At 35.6% G+C, this 21,610-nt stretch overlaps 2 protein-coding genes across 2 annotated transcripts in view; one reads left to right on the top strand and one right to left on the bottom strand.

Moving 5' to 3' along the window:
- Window positions 1–2,520: 2,520 nt before the first annotated feature.
- On the bottom strand, window positions 2,521–6,866 carry LOC102217899 (myosin light chain 3-like). Its single transcript, XM_005816267.2, has 5 exons — window positions 6,682–6,866; window positions 4,981–5,008; window positions 4,445–4,594; window positions 3,008–3,181; window positions 2,521–2,926 (listed from the first exon to the last, which is right to left on the bottom strand). Exons 1-5 carry the CDS (start codon window positions 6,787–6,789, stop codon window positions 2,820–2,822), a joined length of 567 nt encoding a protein of 188 aa, XP_005816324.1. The 5' UTR covers window positions 6,790–6,866; the 3' UTR covers window positions 2,521–2,819.
- A 7,445-nt stretch (window positions 6,867–14,311) lies between these two features.
- pth1r (parathyroid hormone 1 receptor) overlaps window positions 14,312–21,610 on the top strand; it is a 56,390-nt gene continuing 49,091 nt past the window's right edge. Inside the window, exon 1 of the mRNA XM_023336194.1 lies at window positions 14,312–15,506. Within this exon, the coding sequence (XP_023191962.1) occupies window positions 15,396–15,506 (111 nt within the window). The 5' untranslated portion in view covers window positions 14,312–15,395. The remainder of the gene's footprint in view (window positions 15,507–21,610) is intronic.

Below are 21,610 nucleotides of genomic sequence, written 5' to 3'. Positions count from 1 at the left end.
GCAATAGTTAGGTCGGATGCAAAAGCAACACTGATCATCACCAAAAGAAGAGCAAACCCACAGTGCAATTTGATGGGGACAGGAATTAGCTATGGGTGGACTTATTCTCACTTGGAACAAGACCAGAGATCTCACAGTAAAGTCCTTTAAGGCCAGGTTCTTGAAACTTTTGCACACATCCCTGGTTCCAAACAGCTGAATGAACTGGCTAAATTGTCCCTTTAGCAGTCAAGCTCTAGAGTTCTGCTAATAAAGCAATTACTCAAGTCAGATGTGTTGAACCAGAGACATGTCTATGTAAAAGTCAATGGAACTAGAGTTTATGTCACCTCAACTCAAGTTTAAAAGTTATGATTTTTTCATGATTCATTAAGAAATCATAATAAATTATAAATACCATTCAGTTTTGAACCAAAATCTTGAGGGATATTGTTAAGAAGGTTTTACGTTTCAACAACAGAATGGCATCACAGGGAGAAAATTAAATTAATCTATACTTTGAAGACTAAGTGATCTAAAACTACCAGTTGAGGTGATTTGGATTGCTAACAGAACGCAAAAAAGCTGAATACTAACATTTAAAAAAGCTGAATGCTAACATGAAATCAAAAGGTGGTTCATGAAAGTGTCAATGTAAGTTTTTTTCACAGTTATGTGTAAAATCTTAAATTTTACACATAAAAATGCGTATATTTTTAAAAATGATTCAAGCCAGTTTTATTTTACTATGTCACACAAAATCTCACCATTCAGCCGGGGACTTTTATATCCACTATGTATTTTTGCCAAGCTTACTCCCAAAAGAATGCAAAACAGTCTTTAAATAATAAAAGAATTGAAACTAGCTGCAAGTTTACAGTATCATAGCTGAAGAAATCTGTACTTTCCTTCTCTAGCAGTAGGTGGTCCTTCCTGTCTTGTTTCTTTTTCCGCTTTCCATATTTATTTATGACAGTGTCCCCTGGTCACCACTTCCTCTCTCTGTAGGTGGAGCTCTGGATTCTTGGCAGACTGACTCCACACAGCTGTGGATCATCTACGTACTCATCACTATGCAAGTCCATCTTCTCTGAACTTCCCTCCCACTCATCAGTTCCTGATTAGACCCTCAATGTTCTGTTTTGGCTTTTACTTCGTCCTCTCACCTGCTTGTTAACATCATATACATTTTTTTTTTCCTGCTCTGTGTTTTTCTCTAGAATCTTGCTATGGAAATTTGACCTTGTTTCACAGAGAAGACAGCTGATGCGCAAAGAAAAGTGTAAAATAGAGTGAGAAACAGCAGATCAAAGTAGGTGGCATGTAAAAAACATAACACATTGCCGGTATAGGTGGAGTTTGGTGGTAAAAATAGTAACTCCACCTAGTTTATGTATCTTTTTTTGCTTTAAACACTGTTAAGGAATCATTCTGCTTTACTTAATATTATCTTGACAAAAAAGTGGGCAGAGAATTCAAGTCAGGAATCAAACACCAGCCAAAAACAACCTCAGTGTAGCATGAACCTGTGTGTTCGCAGTGATTTAATGTGAACTAGCAGGTAGGAAATGTCTCAGGTCACAGCTTAGATGTCAGCTGAAACATCTACATTTAGTGAAAATGAAAGAAATAGGATAGGAATAAGAGTGTGTGCTTGCTTATTGGCAGTGTAGACAGAGGCTTCCCCAAAAATCCTATTTATAATCCTATAGACAAAAAATTAATGTACTGCAGTTAAACCCTTATGAATAAAACACAGACTAATTGGAAAAAGCAAGACTTCATCTGCGCCCATTCACTGTTTCTACATTTTACACAACCACTGCAAAAAAATTGGAAGAAAGCTAGTAGATGCCCATTATGATTAATTGATCCAGTTTTTCTTGTCAAATTGGTTTATTAAAAGTTCAGCAACTTTAGATTTCAAATATGAATTGCTGATCATTTCTGCAAATTAAAGGAATGTGAAACTAAACAAAACTAGAGTTTTGAAGGAGTTTAAGAAGAAGATGAAACTATTGTGAGAAGCTGCTAATGCAGAGCATTCTGAAAAAACAAAAAACTTTAAAACTGTCTTAAGTAAAATAAAAATGGCTGTGCTAATCACAGAGCCTCATTTTGATCTTCGATCAGGTTAGATTTTTAAAAATAGTTTTAAAAATATTTCTTCAAAATATATCCAAGTAATCATGCTGCTTTATAAAGAAATGTTGATCAACACCTCCCTCTGCTGGCTGCAAAGGGGAGTCCACGACCTATCCTTTGGATAATTAATAAAATGTTGCCCTTTGGATGATGATGATGATAATTTTTAATGTAATACCAGATTTGCTAAGAACATTTCTATTTGTAATTTTTACTTTGTGTACAGGCATTCATTAATTAACTAATTTTAGGATAATTAATTTCCCTGTGACACTTAAGAAATCCTAACAGATAAGCAGTTTTTTGGGTAATCTTTTAGTATTTCTCATTTTTAAAAACAATATCCTGTCCTGTCAAAACAGTGCAAAAAGCTGCAAAGGATTCTTCTGAAACACATAACACAATGAAACAAATATATTTATGCACCATGATCTGAAAAATGTACAGAGAGGCACCACATCAGCCTGATGAGACTTAGAAAATGAGATAAAGCATTTATGAATTTGTCTTTCATAACACATGCAAATGAAAATTGTTCAAAGTGGATTTGACAGACATGTAGATTCCTTTTGTTTAAAAGGTGACAAAAATCCTTGCTTAGCAGTGAAGAAAATGACTTTTTTTCCTATTCCAATTGGCTTTTTATGTGTCTTCAGATGTAGCACCAAAATCACATTAAGGCTCAAAGGGCTATTTTATGATGCCATGATGTACTTTACGAAAGCTTCATAATTTATACAGCCATTAGCATCTTCTTGGTTTTGCATCAGCTGCTCCACTTCATCCTCCCTCATCTTCTCACCTGAAAGCAGCGACACTGTCAGCTCAGTGTGCATCATTGTTACCAGCGTCTTATGAAATCTACTAAGACAATTCCACTCACCAAGGGTTGCCAGCACATGTCTGAGCTCAGCGCCCATCACTGTACCATTTCCCTCCTTGTCAAACACCCTCAAACCCTCAACAAAGTCTTCAAACGTTCCACGGTCCTTGGCTTTGCAGATGTGTTGGTAAATTGGAAGGAACTGGTCAAAGTCAAGCATCTTGGTCTGCATATCTGTTGAAAGTATTAAGAAAGAACAGTGGTTCCCAAAGATTTTCTGGCCTCCCCCTATTGATTACAATAAAATCCCCCCAAAAAAGAAAATAAATAAATAAATCAACTGGGCACACACATCGTTCAACCAGACATAAACCTATACACATATTTTGTTTTCAAACTCCACTGAAGTTTATTTCACACTTCAGGTTTCAACAAAACACACTACAAACCATCTTCACAGTGAAACACTTTTGTGTAACTGTTTTCTTTTTTTCTTTTTCATTCATCTATACCGCCCCCCTCCCTCTCCCCTGTAATGGCGCGGCGCCCCCCATAGGGGGCGCAGCCCACGCTTGGGAACCACTGAGAACAAAGGTTTTGGGCGATGTTGTATTGTGATCTAACCTTTAATTTGAATCTTTCATGTACAGAGATTTTTCTGTTCACTTTAGATGACCAGATGAACCCAAGAGTTGTTGTTGCAAGAAATGTTTGTTTTGCATTTTATGCTGATTTATTTTCCTGCACTTTTGACATGTTCATCATCAGCTGGTTTCTTTAACAGGTCGCTGAGTTCTGAATTCAAAGTTAAAGATCCTGGATGCCCCAAAAGCCAGTACCAGGAGAGGATCACCTCACATCCCCTTTTATGAATGACCTCCAGGTGGACAGAACAACTGCTGGAGCAGAAGAGACTCATTGTGTAACCAGGAGAAACACTAAGGTGGGTAAGTAAGGGGTTCTCGGGATGTAAAAAGCTTAATTTCACCCAGAATAGACAATATTTGATTATGTTTTATGGCCAATATTCTGGCACTTACAGATACTTGATAATTGTAAGGGCTTAGGTCAGTTTAATTCTCATTGGAAAGAGCTCCTGATGAATTGTAACTCTGAGTCAACAAACATGATACACAGTACTATGAACTGTTTTCCTCAGTGTATTTTTTTAAATTAGTTAACATCTAACTCTACACATCTGACAAAAAAGACATTGATCAATAACTGACTACTGTTTTCTTGTTTATTCTTTATTTACATTTTTATCAACAAAATTGTAATTATTTTACTCAGTGGGAGGGTGTAATTAATGCTTCAGATCAATTTCAGTTTTTGATAAGTCACTGACTGTTTCACTTTAATCACCATTGAGACTGGATGATTTCTCAACATTAAATATTTAGAAAGTAGCTAATAGATGTAAGAAAAAAAAACAGATGGCTGCCCTCAATGTGATAAAAAAAAAAAAAGAATGACTAAAATTGTCATACAACCAACCTTCAGCTTTGGGCTTTCCAAGGACATACATGATCTCCACATTGGTGGGATTCTGGCCCAAAGCCCTGATCAGGTCACCACACTGCGCGTAAGTTATTTTCATCTCACTGGTTGGTGTTCGGTCAAACAGCTGGAAAGCATCTTTGAAGTCTGTGAACAAAAAGAATAGCTAACATTCCTTCTGAATTTTTTTTTGCTCATTTCTGTGTCATCTGAGAGCATGTGCAGATCTTTCTGAAGTAATTATCTATAATGGCATTCCTCAGATAAAAGGAAGCGCTGCAGCTTCCCTGAAGGGTTCCGCTCTGCTTTGACTGGCATGCACGTCACATATTTCAGAGGACACTGACTTGAATAGGAAATAATTCTTTAAAAAAAATAAATAACATATGTTTGATCTGGTGAAACACCAGCTGTTGCAAAATGTTTCTCACACATTTAAAACTATGCTGTGAGTGCAACCATTTATTCTCTCTATAAATAACCCCAAGCCCATGCAACACAAAGGGAAAAGCAGCAGCTCTCTAAAGCCTCACCCTCAAGTTGTTCTGGTGTAAATTCCAGCTGGGAAAAGACAAACCAAACAGAGCAATTAGAAGACACTAATCATTCAGAGCAGCAAATAAAAAGTTAATTGAAAATAAAAATACACAAACTTGGGGATGCAGTCTCTTTTCTTTCTTCTATTTTGAAAAGCAGTTGAGGTTACCTTTCTTGATTATAATCCAAAGGTTTTAAGTGACCTTGGATTTAATTCCTCCATCTTTTGACATATTAACTCTGCACTATAATGCGGGATTCATCCCAGCTTATTTTAGGTGCATTTGGCGAGTATTTTCAATTGACTAAAATGTAAAAGAGATAAAATGACATAAAAAGAACACTTATTTCTGCTCAATATTCCACATTAGTTTTTTTTCTGCCAAAATAATAAACCATATTTTATTTCAGAATTATGTGTGACATTATTATAAAATCTCACTCTATATTACAGACATTTCAATAATAAGATCATGACAGCACATTCATTTGAAAAAAAGACCTTCCTGATATAAAACAATCAAATCAAATAAAAATAACATTACAATATCGGACTTTATAAAACAACTGTTCTACATTTTTAATCTGCTTTATTAACCTTTCGGTGTCTAAACTAACTTGTTGTTTCTCAAAGTCTAAAAATCAATAAAGATATACAATAAAATTAAAAACTGTGGTTCAAAATGCAGAACGAGACAAACTTAAACGTCACCATCCTGTGAGGCAGGAGGCGTCCATTGTTTCAGCAGTTCATAGTTTATAAGTGACCTTGGATCAGCCCTTTGTTACCACTTGAACTCTATATGCTACTGTGGACTTTGTTGAAGTTTATTTTTAGATGCACTTTATTTTAATAAAGAGAAAGCAATATATTTAAAATGCCCAAGTAAAAAAAGAAATAGCACGCTTTAGAAAAAAAAATAAAATAATTGAAACTATTCTTTTTTTCCTTTTTTGTTTTTTTCAGCTTGAGAATGGACTACAATTTCAATGAGATATTCATTTATAAAGAGAGTGTTTGTACATGTTGACCCTCAGTTTGATTCATCAAGTCTATGTTTAATGTCTGGATTTCTACAAAACCTCAAACCACAAAGTCTCCGACAAGCTAAGAGAAAATACACCCAAACCTTATCTAAGCATGTTTTAAGATAGAACAAGATGGCTATAATTATCTATATTTTTCTTTCTTACCAGTTTTCCACCCTTGTTTCCCTGTAACAAATAGTGTGGGTGGTCTGCTATTTGCAGAAATAAGAAAAAAAAGTCATATTTTGTGGCTTTAACCACACTCTATTGTAACATGGCGGCTCGCTCGACCTAAAACAACATTCATCCTCTCAGAAAGGGGCCAAGTCAGCATAAAGTATATTTTCCATGATGTTTAAAGCACCAGTTAGTTTGCATCTGTACCTAATACTGAGACAGGCTTACAGCTTCCTTCAATAAAATATCCCATTTGGTTTTGTGTGTTTGTAATTTACGAGATATTCTACAAAGATGGGAAATGAGAGAGCTAAGGATAATTAGCTGCAGTAAAATGTTGGGCTTGCAGTGCCAAGTTTAGATCACTTGGGGTCTCTGATGTTCATCAAAAAAGAATGAAGTCAACCGAAAACATTATGTCTAAATAGAACAATGTGATTCTATGCTAAATCATCAAATCATTTTTACATTTCTAATTTAAAATGTTTTACCGTTACTGTTGCTGGGTCAAATTCAGGAGTCTTTGGGCGCTCCGGTTCTTGCGGCTTAGGGGCCGCTGGTGCAGCAGGCTTTGGCTCTTCCTTCTTCTTGGGGGCCATTTCTAGAAGCACTCAGGACTGTGCAACAAAATGCTGGACACTGCAGGCAGGGGCGGGTGATTAGGGCCTCCCTTTATGTTCTGGACACAGGTGTCACCTCCACCACCCCCTCTGTGCCCAACCAGGCTGCGAACAACAGGGAGAGGACTATAAAAGGATATGACTTTGTGGTTCTATTTAAGACAAAGGTTTGTTGTTCTCTGAGTGTGTCTGTCGGGGTGTGTGGGTGCGTGGGTGTGTGGGTGTGTGCGAATGGAAAACTACATTAGCTAAAATCCCAGGACAACAACCTTCTATTAAACAGGCTATTTTAATCAGCAGAAGTGAGACCTCATGCATATTCACCAGTCTTCAACCGCTGACCTTGTTCGATGAAGTGTGGCAGTTATTAGCGAGGAGGGGATGAAGAAAACGATAATTGTTGAACACAAGTGGAAAGAACTTTTTTTAAAAGTTCCTTCACCCACAATGAAGCATGATGAATGGCAATTATTCCTGATTACCATTAAAGCTTTCAAGTGAGAGAGAGTTATTCACAAGTCTTTATGACAATAGTCGTTTATCTCATATGATCAAAAGGATTTACAAGTCTCAGATTTAAATCCACCTCAAAATAGGGGTCAGTGAATGTTGTTTCTGTCTGATCTTGGCCTTTAGTTAAATAAGTTACACTAAAGCTCAGTGTCAAAATAATAGAAGTTTACAATGTTATTTTTGTGAAATTATAATTACCACTCAAATAAAGATGAAGTGCCAGTGGTTCAACTGTAATGGATTAAAGATAATACAAGTAAAAGTAATTCAAGCAAACATTTAATTAAAATGCTAATTTAATGGAGTGTTGAGTCACAATGGTCAAGCTTCTTCTTCATGCCGTCTTCATAGCTCTTACAATTTCCAGACTTGACAAGTTCGGGTTAAGATTTTTTTATGATGGCTACCAGCAGCACTTGAAACTGTTCAGATGGACAAGAGCTGAATGCAGGACAGTCTTGGAAGATAAACTTGCAATGAGCTGCAAAAGTCCTGTGACTTGGACAGAGGTTCATCTTTCAGCAGACCTGCAACCCTAACCAGGCAACAATGCATTGGAAAGGTTCAGATCAAATAATTTTTGTGATCTTGTGCTTCAACTGCAAATGTCTACAAGCAATTTGAACTGAGGCCCTGTGACAAAACCTGAAACTGCTATAGTCACAGAGGTTCTTCATTAAAGCTGATATCAGATAGAGCCATAGAAAAGTCTTTTTATAAATCTTAGCGTTAGTTATAGTTCCGGAAGTATTTCCACTTTCATTTTCATTTTGATAACAGCAACTCATGTAGTTTGATCAGCATTAAATTAGAGGCTGTTTTTACCAAGCAAAAAATCTGAAACTTAGTGAAACATTTCAGCAAGCAAAAGTGTATATATAGTGATTTATGTACTTTTTTAAACATATCATCCATAGGAATTAATCTCTGGCAATCTCAATTTACATTCCTAATGACAGGTAAGATAAAAGTTCAAGATAATATGCTTATGGATCGAACCCTTCAGCAGGTGACTTCACAGTCAGAATCAGAATGAGAAAGGTTTATTAAATATAAAAATATCTAAATATATTTGCACAGTGTGCCGCTGTAGCCCTTCTTCTTCTAGGTTGGACATATTATGTGTTCAGAAGTGGTGTTGTGGTTAATTTGGTTGCAACACCTGGTCATCTGACCTACTTTCGCCTTTTTATTATATTGAAGACATTTCTGTGTGCACAGTTGCTGCTCACTAAGAACTTTTCTGTTTCTCTTTAAAGCAATGGTGGTTTCTCATTTTTTGAAACAATTAGATGGTTAAATTAGCTTGTGTAACTGACAGACACAGATGGAAACCTTTTATGAAAATCTGAGCATAAAAGGGGTTAAGCTTGCGTAGGTCACTGTTAATTACCTATTACTGTATAGAGGTCCATCACTGACAGGCAGCAATGAGAATTTACAACACGACCGGCCGCATAACATCAAGATCCTAAAACATTTAAGACCTGTGCAGTTTGCTATTTTAGAGTTGGTCTGTTGTTTAGCTGGTATGTAGCTTGGAGGGCCTCCAACCTGTGAACAAAGCCAATTGTTACTCTGTCACATTAGATGACCTTGAGTGTAGATGAAAGAAGAGTGGATAAAAACATTGCTGTTAAATGACAACCTCAAAATAGCATAGGGGTTCTTCTAAAATCTGTTCCAAAATGTAATAGAGACAAAATCTCAGTGTGAATATATATGACTTTTGAAGAATTGTATCTGTAAATGTCTGAATGTGCTATAGGAGCAGTTGTGGAAGAAAAATAATGGGCAGAGACGGGGGGAGAAATTTCAGGCAGAAAATTCAGTTGGAAAGTTTTAAAGGTTATGAATATTGATTCAAAACTTCAACATTTTCTTATATTTCTTAAAAAAAATTGTGTGGATCCAGAATGACACAGTTCCATAGAAATTCCTCACAAAAACTCAGGTTACCGAGTACCCATACCAGTCGTAATATTTGTGCAGTAGTTGAGGCACCTGATGAATTCCTGTTTGATGTGTTTAGCGTGTTGTCAGCTGCACAAGTCAGTAAGTGTACCATAGTGAGAGAGCATGTAATTAAACTGTCACCTATCCAACTTAGACTTATTGTAGGACCAAGTTTGCAAAGCTTAGGCAGAACCCATGCCAGTTTGAAGGGGCTTAAGTTTAACACAGACTTTGACGCAGTGTTTCTTGGCAGGAATTAATTTTGTAGAATTGATATGCTTAAATAAATTTGGGGGTTGGCAGTGGGGGTGTGGGAAGGCAGATAATATAAGCCTTAGGAAATTTAGTAATTTCATCAATGAGGCAAATTCAAAAAATGTTAGTATGAACAAATCTGCATCTGAGAGGAAATACTCCCTGTTCCACCAGACCAAGAACTACACCGTGGCGCTGTCCTAAACTAGTTTCAGGCATGGCATCATCTTATAGTCGTCATTCAGTGCATAGACACACTTTGTGTGAAGGATTGCCTTTTGAGGAGGGTTTGAGGGGGAAGGGTTTCAACTGTGGGAATGACAGTGACGTACATGACATCATTTTGAGGTTCCTTTAGGCCTAGAAGATCTAAAATATCTGATAGTTTTAAGCTGTGTGGGATCAGCAAGGCATATACTGTAGAATAAAGAGCAAAGCTATGGACACATAGCATGGTGCTGTCTATGTATTATGCTAGCGGCAACAATTGTTGCCATGTTTACATTCACTCCTATTATGATCAAAAGATGAATGAAGGGATACAATTTTCTTTATATATCAGTAGAAGACACATCAAAGTACATATGTTCAAAATATTTTATTTATATTTGTTTATTTAAGTATTTTACTGACTTCCTCTTGTACAGGTTTGTGACTGACATTTACCTCCAGCGTTACAGGCAGGAAGTAAAGAGGTCTGGTCATGTGACCTTTCACACCACCTACACGAAATTAATATTGGTTAGCGTAAACATGCTATTATTTTTATTTTAAAACTTCAGTTAGCTGCCACAATTCAAAACAATTCTTTTAGTGCTTCTAAAGTTAGAAAAAATATCTGGCAACAATTGTTAAATTGTTAAAAGTAGGATTAAAATGGCTAAGTAAGTATACTCAATACTGAGTAGTAGTAGGTATTGAGTAAGTATACTCAATACTTACTCAATGCCAGCCTTCTGATCCTTGTTAAACCTTGTAAGCATCTGTGCTGTTTAGCAGCCAAAACAACAGCTGAATCATGCTGCCCTCCCTTGGTCACAAATTAACTATGAAGCCTGAGAACTGTCGTTCTGCCCAAGAGATCTAATTTCTGTTGTTTTTTTCCCTAAATGTGAATACTTATTCAGCTTTGGATAAATTAATATGATTGGAAACCCTGTTGACTCACAGGGACAAACAATGACTACAAGGTTCATGACATTTCCAGACTATAAATCATAAAAAGAGTAAATGGAAAAGAAAAAGGAGGAAGCACAGAAAAATCATCTTAAATAAAATGACCTCATTTTGGCAGAGGGTACAAGTTAGGATAGGCTAATCTGATGAGACAATGTTTCTAATAACACTGTAATTACTTTTGTTGTTTGGATTATGAGAAATATAAACTTGCCCAGATAAATAAAATGCAAATGTGTGCAAAATAAGTAAATTTTTAAATGAACAAAATATGAATCACACACATCCCTTAAAAGAAAAAAAAAGAAAAAAGAAAAAAATAAATATATATATATATATATATATATATATATATATATATATATATATATATATATATATATATATATATATATATAGACTGCTGTATTGAGTTAATATTAAGTTGGACTGGCTAGCACAAAAAAAATAACTTTGCCATAGAAAGGGACTAGTAGAAGCAGATGTTAGTACATACAAAAAGATCAACAGTGATGAGCTGATGCTGCCAAAATACAGGACAGTGAAAGCCATTTCAACATAGCAGAAATGGCAGTAGATGGAACAGAGAAAAAAATCTCCAGAGTGTTCTTGCTGTCTTCACATGAACCTGGATCGAACCTCCTGGAACATTGCCAATTAGGCACATCTGGGAAATTGGTCCCAAACACACTGACAGCTGAATCTTATTATTCAGGTGAAATAAAAAATCTACATGAAATTTAGTTCATGATGACAGCTTTTCAGACAATTTCTAAGAAAATGATCCTTACCTGACACAAATGGGTCAGGTGATAATTCCCTCGTTCACTAGTACATATGTTTAAATGTGTCTCTTCGTAATAAGCTCTGATATGGTTTGTTGGCTGTCACAGATATAAACTGCCAACCAGCTGAAACAGAACAAGGATAAATGACATGAGAAAGATGATAAATAATAGTGCATAGGGGATGAGACAGATAGAGATATATAGACTGCTGTCAGTCCAGTGCATGGTTCCTTACAATGAAGACAGTTTGGGGGGATGGATATTAATCATGCCAGATAGATGTCAAAGATCAGAAGCGCTTTGAGTCTGTAAAAAACATGATATGAGCTGCATGGAGCTGCAGTAATTAGCTTAAAGGCACATTTAGCCTTTTACGAAAACCTTTCAAAAGAAAGCAAGAAAAAGAAGGCAGACCCCAATCAAAAAAATAAAATAAATAAATAAATAGGTGATGTCATGAACACTGTTTCTCTCTGTTAATTATTTGAGTGCTATTTCAACTTTTGAACAGAGAAATTTTGGATCATCATCTTCTGCATGGAACAGTCAATCACATCTTTGAACTATTTCCACAACATGTCAAGTACCTTATGAATAAAGCTCTTCAAATAAAATACCTGAGAGTCAATTCACACCCCTGAATGAGTAAAAAGTGATGAAACTGTCCACAATAATATAACGACGTTGAACGGACTAAACGCATGCAAAGATGTTGGACCTAAAGATATTTTGGGTCATACATTGAAATCTTCTTCTGCTGAGTAAGCAAAAGCTGCAAATATATTTGCCATCTCTCACCAGCAGTATATTGTACCAGCACAGTTTGTCCTGCTTTTTAAAAGAAAGTGAATTCAACAACTTGTCATGAGCAACATTAAGGACTCCTAACACCTTCTCTGACTTTCTACGTTTGCATATCAGCATACAGTGTACTAAAACCAAGACACAACAGCAACATAGTCAATCAAATTAAAACAGGCATCCCTCAGGGTACTTAGTCTGTATAAAACATATTTTTAAGTTTCTAATGACACAGTTGGGGCTCAGCTACAAACACTAAAACACATTTTAGAGGTTGCATGTCAATTGGATTAAAGAGTCAACAAAAGAAAAAACTGTTTGGTCACTTCAGGAAAAAAACAAGTCATCCTCACAATTTTTCTGTTGGACTGAGATTTCTTGACTGGCCAAGCCACTCCAGAATAGCACTGTTTTTCTCAGTCACTTTTTAGCATTTTTGAGATCCTCTTTGACATTTGTAAAATATAATGTGCATTTCTCACAAAACAATTCAGAAAAACAGTTAAAACACACTGCATTACCTATGAAAGCCAGTCTCTTTCACAAAATCCTCAGTTCATCTCTCCAGAACAAATACCTGTGTCAATGAACATGTCAGTGCCATTCGAATGACAAATCATGTCAATGTCATTGTGAACAGATAAGACAGCCAAATTGCTTAGTCATGTTCTTAATATAACAGCATACTCTGGGGGGATATTTTGATTTAAACTACGGCTAAAGTTTTGATGACAATTATGGCAAGTTGTAATAGTGAGAGATTATGTAATGGCAAGATTTATATTTACCCTTTTAACATTTGTACTGTACTGTAAAAGACAGCAATATAGAGCTAAAAAATAATAAATAAATAATATGCATACAAGAGATTAGAAAATATGCCAATATTATTTTATTTATTTTTACTTTTGTTATTCAGTTATTTCCTGAAAATAAAATAATTCTATTGTTTAAGAAAGATATATGGATGTATGTCAGGCCGTCATCTGCCTCAGCTATATCTTTTACAGCTTTTAATAAATTTTTGATTTGATATTTTGATTATTCATTTTTACCTCCATTTATCTTTCCATGAGCCCTGACTGGTCTTCATTACAGAAAAGAATGCCCCCAGGATGATGCTGCCACTGCCATTGTTCAATGTGGGAATGGTGACTTCAGCACTTTTCAAGCACACAGCATTTTGCAAAGTTCTCTTCTGAACAGATCACCTCTACATAATCCTTCTTAAATGCACACTGGTTTTCAAGCTATAATTTCTAGCCCAGAATCAAACAGTTCATGAACCCGTCAGTTTACACCCTTTTGGTTCTATGTGGAGGAGGACAGATCTAATAGCCATGTTCTCTCTCTGTTTTTGGACAATGGATCAAACAGTTCACAAAAGTTCTCTGTTGCTCTTCTGTGGAGCATTTATACCCTTCCTGCTAAAAGTTTAAATACTACTGGCATTTAATAATTTGGTGTATTATAAATGAAGTAGGCTGTATTAGATTTTATTAAAGGGTATAAGAATAAAAGAAGATGAATACATATTCCTACTACTACTTTTTAGAATTTTATTTAACTTATGAAGCAGACTGAATTAAGGTTAAGATTGGCCAGCTGAACTTTCCACAATTACATTGTATTGTAGCAAGTGATAAGAGAATGACTTAGAAGTAAATTATTTTTTATTTACTTCATAAACGTAAAATGTTGTTACAGTCCTTATACCGATTCACCATCATATGGTGCTTCATCCGCTGCATTATGTTACTGTAACCCAATCCAACTGGATGCAACTTTTGAGAGACTGCAGGGGGAAAAAGCGGTTTGGCAACGGCCCTGCAATCTGTTGAATGTGGAGTTTGTTTTAGGAGTGAGAAAATATGTCATTTGGGGAGTCGTGGTTTATTCCAACGTAAGAGCGAGCGCACCAATAAGCGGCTTTCACGCTCCACCCTACCTGCCTCCTTCCAGCCCCCACCCTGCTTCCCCTTTTCCATCCACATACTCACTACTGAGCACGACCTGCCGCTTTGCCACATCTGGACTGGAGACGCTTCCCAACACGAGAAACTTCAACTTTTTTTTTTTTGCTTTGACTCTGCGCAAAAAACACAACAATCACTCAGGCGTTTTTGCGAATTATCAGTCCGTTAAGGTGATTTCTTTTCTCTCTCGATAGTAAGTAAAGATTGTTGAGTCTAAGCTGGCGTTTCTGTCTCGTCTTAGGTAAACAGAGTCTCGTTTGGGAGTTTCATACATTCAGTTTTCTGTTAGATTGTCACGCTTTTATTTAGTGCGCTGCACGTTTTCAGCCAATGACACATGATCTGCAGCATTTTGGTGGGGAAGAAATGAAGGAAAGCGAAACTCTATATATGAAGTCTAAACACGCAGATTAAAGACATTTACATAAGTATTTGTGAATTTCACTCTCCGCTCTTGTCATAATATTGTTAATATTTACTTTTAAATGTGAAAAGTGAACCCTGTCTGTGATCAGTGCGCTGAATGAATGCGTTGATGGTGACATGAGTCAAACGGAGTGAAGTTGTGAAATTCAGCAGACTCTGGTGATGGAGTGAGACAATTTGAGGTTTTATTTTATATATATAAATATATATATTTTTTTAAAGAATCATATTTATTTATTTATATGTGTGTCTGATCCGGGAGGGGAAACTGGAAGAAACCAGTAGGCACAGAGCTCCATACTGAAGTGTTTAAGTTAGTCTGAGGGGAAATTTAAAAAGACCTAAAAATACAGCGTTGGTTTCTTCTCTACAAAGAATCATTTGAACTTCCCACCGCAGAGAGAGAGAGCGACATAAATAGTTCTGACATGTGGATGTAATTTCAGAAGTGAAAAAAAAAGAAAAGAAAAAAAAGACAGATGCGTAGAAATAAAGCGAGCGGGCTGAACCGAACCATATAGTAGATTATAGGAAATTAAATCGAGGGCAGAGCGGGCGATTAGAGTTATGATTTCACAAGCCGCCAGGAGCGTCGAAGGGCCAGATGGAGTGAAAAGACGCATCACGCTCCACTTTGAAGAGAGTTAAGTAGATTAAATAATTGCTTTCTGAGCTCCATCAGCTGTGTGTTTGAATGACTCTCACTCTTGGAGGTAGAGTTGCCTCAGGGTCAGGGATGGGATCTTCTCTGCAACTCCATAATCTGGACTTTCTTCTCATCTCACTCCTCAGCAGCCTTTGCCTGGTAAGTCATTCATTTACTGTCTACAGCGTAATTAGCGTCATTTTGCCGTGATGTTGCACATGTGAAGCGTGGAGGTCCAGATGTGCTTCCTCTGCAGTGACAGCTTGTCAAAGACAGAGAAGGCAAAGTATCAGCAATTGCAATTCTCTCCACATGTGTTTTTCATTGGGAATATTGAGGAGCGTTTAACTAGATTTTAGGGAAGAGCTAATTAGGCAACCCTAAGCACTGCTGGTGTTGTCATTGGTCTTAATTTCTAATAAATCTCCCCATTATAAATAGGAGTCTAATAAAACTCTCTTTCCTCCAAAATTAGAGAAAAGGAAATTGACTTTTTGCTCAAATGACTTCAGTGCGACTTCAGTGTAATTTACTAAGTCTGTACTGCATGTCATAGTTGAATAAATAGTGGAATTACAAAATATTCCTTCCAAACAATGGACATTCCTTTCTCACTTGTATACTATTTTTTTTAACCAGTGTCTGGGGGTGGGTTTTTTGTGACTGGGGACTTCTGGACTAAAACTATATGAATATATATTATACAAATTTCTCTCACCCATACAAATTGCAATAGAGTAATAGATCAAGGTTATGGTTTATAGGCCGTAGGGTAACCCTAACCCTATGCTTGTGAAAAACTATTTTCCCAGAACACCTTTGGATTTGTAAAAAAAACATTGCTTCAAAAAATATAGTCAACCATGCAAAGCAACACACAAAATGTAAAGGTGTGTCAGCTACATATGTCGCGATGTAACACAGGCACTGAAATATACCATAAACAAAGAAAGCATTGAGCATATGGTTAAAACTTGCTGTTGTGATGTTATTTTATGCATTGTTTTTAGATAGCTGCGTGTTGGTATATGAAAATCAAACACATTAAAACACAGTCCTATATGCAATAATGTGTTTTCTTTTCAAATAAAATACAGTATGAAAAATTTTTATTATGGCACTTGCAAAGGTCCAGCAAAGCCACGTGTGAGCTTATCTTCACTTTTCTTTTTTTAATAAATTGTGGCAGTACCTGTTTATAATATTCTGAAATCTCATGCGTAATTTAATTCAGTTGCATGTGTTTTTCCTTCATAACTTACTACTACTCAACTCAACTTTTATTTTATGTAAGCATTTTTCAAGCTCATGGCAACCCAAAAGGTTTTAATAGACGTGCAGTAAAACTGGCCCTTCTTAAACTTGCCAACTTTTTCTTGCTCATCAACTTTGAGGACAACATGTTCATTTACTTACTAATATTTCCCACCTACTAACAGTTGGGATGATGAGTAGATAATCCCTATTAGCCTCTTAACTCACACTGCTTTAAAACCACTGTGGGGAAGATGCAAGCACAATGTCTGTTAAGCAACTGGCTGCAGCCTAGATATCTGATTGGATAGCCTGACGAATTAAACCAGCTAAGATTGTGGCATTTTGTGCTATTAGCACTACATCAGCATTTAGGTTTAGTGGCTGTTTCTGCTTTATTTTTGATGAAGCATTAGATTTAAAACAACATAAAGAAAGAAAATATGGGTAATGTTTTCTTATTTTTATGAGTATAATAAACATGTTGCATTATTTTAACAGGAGTTGGAATAACATGATTTTTTTTTATTTATTTAAAGCAATTATATAATGTTATCTTCTTTTTTTCTTTAAAATTCTTTTTAAAGAAGATGATGGAGTGAAATTGTAATATATGTACTCAAGATTAATAGGCAATAGTGATCACAGTCTTGTTCCATTTTGTGTGTTTTCTTCCTCTAGCAATAAGTGAAGGGGTCTCTAGCTCCTATTGGCACAAAATCGATTTGAAGCTCTCACCTGCCTGAATTGGGATTGTCAAAGTGCTTCATTTCTGCAGTCTAAATTCCCATTTGTATAGTTTACTTTAACACAGGATACCGTGACTTATAAATGCCTTTTTAAATATTGTTATAGCTGTATCTATAAAGTCTGCTGCACGCACACACAGCGTAGGCAGAGCAACACACTGTGTTGGTTTTGTGTGTTTTGGCTAAAGCCGTTGTGCATTCAACAGGCAGTTTGCCCAGTCTCTGAGGTACAGTGCATTTTCCCAGTGATGTGGTTCATCACTGCGCCACAGTGGACCTCTGAGCTCAGTGGCATAGATGGCACAAGAAAACAATTAAAATGAAACTGTATTTATAGCTGGTTCAACATTTAGCTGCTAAAAGGCTCTGTCTGTGAATGATGTTTACCCATTTTTATGTTAGGTGTTTGCTCAGTCTTTCCCTCCACCCTAAAAAAATAAGTTGCGGCCATCTAAACTTAGAGTGGAAAGTCTGGCTTTTGAAAGCTGAAATGAGACTTTTTGAGTTGAAACTTCCACTTGTCAAATTGCAGGATTATGCCTTCGAGGGGCTCTGTATTGAAGCGAGAGAAATCTGGAGATTACAAGCTGAAATCTAAACGTCGAAAAACATTTTGACATTGGCATCTTCACAGCATATTTATCTAAATTAACCGACACAAGTCGTGTAGTAACTATTATTGTGTTTTACATCTCAGCAGTCAAGCGGCAGTGACAGCCAACAGACGAAGCATTAGCTCACAGCACCTTTGTTCGCTGTGACAGGCTGCGTCACTCTATTATTACATTTATTAGGAGGAAGCAGGGCTTTCAGGAAACCTTAGTGGGGATTTAATTTCTACCTCATGACTGTGTTTTCCTCCGTGATGACTTGCATGTGTCTGGATACTCAGAGTGGATTTGAATCTGCTTGCTGTAAGTTTTGTGTGAGGGCAAGATGGACAACTTATAATAGCAAAGAATGTCAGCTTTTGCTATGATCTGGGCAAAAATAATCTTCTTTATTCATTATTCATAAAAACAGGCTTAGAAATTATAATAAAGAAGTTAAATTGGAATTATATTGCTAAACTCCCACAATACTTATATTAATACTTCAAATAATTATTAAATAAAATAAAACTAGTTAAAGGAAAATATTTATTTTCCCAGTTAAAAGCAGAGTAGATGCTGGACAACATGATATGTTTAACTCCTGGGATCATATTTGTATTTTGCAGCTTTGTCAAAAATGAATCCAACAGAACAATGGTACACATATAACTTTTTTTTGTTCTAAAGCAGTCATGTTAAAGGTGCTAAAATGCATACTTCTATGCCCAGCATAATAACATTTCCTTAAGCTTTATTAATTTCTGTCAAATTTTCCCCAACATAATTTTAGAATGCAGATTACAGTGCCGGATAATCTTTTTTCAATCTGCCTCTGGTAATTAGACTCAGCAGATATTTTCTCACTAATTTGAAATGAACTGGGGGTGTATTTGTAAAATGGGCTTTCATATTAAAATTCCGTTTTGCATGCCTTTTGACTGATATCCAATATGACTTATGCTAATTTTTTCCCACTTGTGTGTGTTTGTATGGAATGTGTGAGTGTATCTGAAAGAGTAAGGCATGAAATATCCTCATTAATGTATTCCCCCAAGTCTGTTTTTCACTCAGTGATGTTGATGAAACAGCTGAGATTGCAGTCTGTTTGATTGCTTCTTTTGATTGGTCCTGGTTGTTAGCTTTCAGTACAATTAGTCTAGAGAAAAAAAAAAATCTAAATGTCTGAATGCTTATTATATTCCATGCCATTTATTCTTAATTCAAGTTATATTAATTATAATTTATTGATTCACATGCAGTTATAACATTTTCAGACAGATTTCTTTCCATTAAATGTTAACTTATTTAAAATTGTGAAGTGAGGATGTAGTTTTACAATTTAGAATTAAATGGTACACACAGTCATATTAAGAAATCAGGATACCTTGATTTCTTTGTCTTTTTAACATACTTGGATATATCAATACCGTCATATTCAATATATTATGAAATACATCCTAATGAGTCCTGTTTGTCAGGTTAAAAGTATGTTTTGAAAATAACAACCATTAAGCAGACATCAGAGATCATTTTAGTTAAGCCTGCACTTTTATTTTTAAAAATTGTTTTTGTGGTCTTATGTAATATTCTAATTTTAAAAGTCATGTTTTCATTAGTTGTCAGAAGAAAATATTAATAATTAACAGACATAAACGCTTTCAAACATCCATTTGCGTGTAATTAATCTTTATAATCTGTTTTACTTAGTGATAAGTTTCTAAAATAAATGTATTTTTCAATATTCTAATTTACTGATTAGGTCTATATATGATATCAACCTTAATAACTGAAAATGTCAAGTAACAAAATACGACATTTACAGAAAAATGTAATGAAAGTGATCTTTTCTGGCGAGGAACAAATTAGGATGAGCCATTTTAAAATTACCCAAATTGAAATGACTAATATTAATTACAGACATACCACAAAGAATTATTAGGAAATCATCATTTTGGTATTTTGAGGGAGGTTTGTCAAGTTTAAACCTCAGATATATAGTTTGATACGCTGAAGTTAAAACTATTGTAAAAATAATAACAACAATAATAAAAAACCTGCCTGAGTCCTTCAGAAAGAAAGTTGTAGCAACCCTTTGATCTCGTAAGAGAGATCTCAAAAAGATTTGAATATGATTCACAAGTGGAAGTCTGAACATCTAAGCAAGTTTATCCTGAGAGTAGGCCACAAGATGCTCAAAGTAGTCTCCAAAAACTGTGAAGTATCCACATGGGACCTACTGCAGGTTCTTGCAAATATTAACAGGAAATGACATGTCTTCAAAATAATGAAGAGATTTCACAAGTTTAACACTCATGGGAGGTGGGTACAAAAGAAGTGTAATGGTTTTAGTGATACCCTAAACCACAACACTACACCAAGACACAAGTATTAGAGAGTACTTGAGGAAAATGTGAGACAATCCTTAAAAAAACTGAAGCTGGACTGGACCTTGCAACATGACAATGATCTAAACCCATACCATAGCTGAGAATTAAGAAATGGAAAGTCCTAGGCTGAGTCAGAGTCAATACCTTCATCCCACTGAGATGCTGTGAGGTGACTTGGAATAAGGTGATGCATGTGAGAAACTGTTGCAAAATCTCACAGCTGAAAGTCAAGAAGCAAGCTAACTTTCCTCAGAGTGATGTCAGAGTAGTAAATCTTTATAAGAAATGTGTCACTAAAAGTACATGAGCCAAAAGTAGTTATATTAGCTATAGGGTGTCCTAACTTGTTGCTTAATCCAAAAAAAAATTCTGTATCTTTTGTTTAATGAGGAAAGTAAAATGTTTTGTCATTTAAATGTAAGTAAATAACACTGTTTTCAAAAAATAAGATGATTAGACATTAATTTGTGATAATACACATTTTATATGGTGGATGTAAAACAAAGCCAAAGCTGCTTAATTTAATTCTTTTACCCAATATTATTATTACACAATAAGTGCAGTGATAATTTCTTATAAGTAATTTTGTTTCTAAGCCTATTATATCAAATAGGCAATTGTGAACATGCAATGTTTATTTGTTGTTACACTAAACAATTTATTGACCCTCTTATTACCATCAAGCCAGTGATGACAGGGCCTGCCATGAGGTTTGTTTGGCTTTTAAGCTGTTATTGCACAGTCAAAACCCAACAGCAGTGGTCAAAAAGGGCCAAACCCACGACTAGCATGAAGCTTTTCTTCATCACTGGTTCAGCCCCTTTAAATCTGATTTCAGCCATTACCATATAGTTTTTGCAAATTAAGTTGGTGACAGCAGTTGACATCTTGGTTAGAATACATTTTACCAATGGGCAATATAAGTTACAATTTGACAACATTTTATTGTACACAGAAAAAAACTTACAATGTATGTAATTAATGTCAGACTGTCAATTTGATTGCATTTATTGTTGATTTAACAGTTTTTTGTTATTATTTCTGGATCTAAATTTGACTTGTGAATCAGGGACAAAAATACATTTCTTATTTAAGATATAAATACTGATCATGGTATATGCCAAAAGGGGCTTGTGGATTACTCACCCCTTGAAAGCTAATTTTTTATATGCACATGTGCACACACATCCAGACATAACATAATCTGACCAAGACTGAGCCACAGGCCCACAACATGACATTACATTGGGGCAAAATTATCTGTTATTCCACAGACTGCA

Source organism: Xiphophorus maculatus, chromosome 6, assembly GCF_002775205.1.
Source record: "Xiphophorus maculatus strain JP 163 A chromosome 6, X_maculatus-5.0-male, whole genome shotgun sequence".
Classification (NCBI taxonomy): domain Eukaryota; kingdom Metazoa; phylum Chordata; class Actinopteri; order Cyprinodontiformes; family Poeciliidae; genus Xiphophorus; species Xiphophorus maculatus.
The sequence above is the reverse complement of the archived record's forward strand: the minus strand, read 5'-3'. Positions and strand labels throughout refer to the sequence as shown.

Bases quoted from the DNA above. Each gene is read 5' to 3' on its own strand.
- LOC102217899 (XM_005816267.2), bottom strand. From the start codon at position 6,789: ATGGCCCCCAAGAAGAAGGAAGAGCCAAAGCCTGCTGCACCAGCGGCC. The intron at 3,182-4,444 runs GTTGGTTGTATG...TACTTTCAACAG, and splicing joins TGGAAAGCCCAAAGCTGAAG to ATATGCAGACCAAGATGCTT. The intron at 2,927-3,007 runs GTGAGTGGAATT...CGCTGCTTTCAG, and splicing joins ACATGTGCTGGCAACCCTTG to GTGAGAAGATGAGGGAGGAT.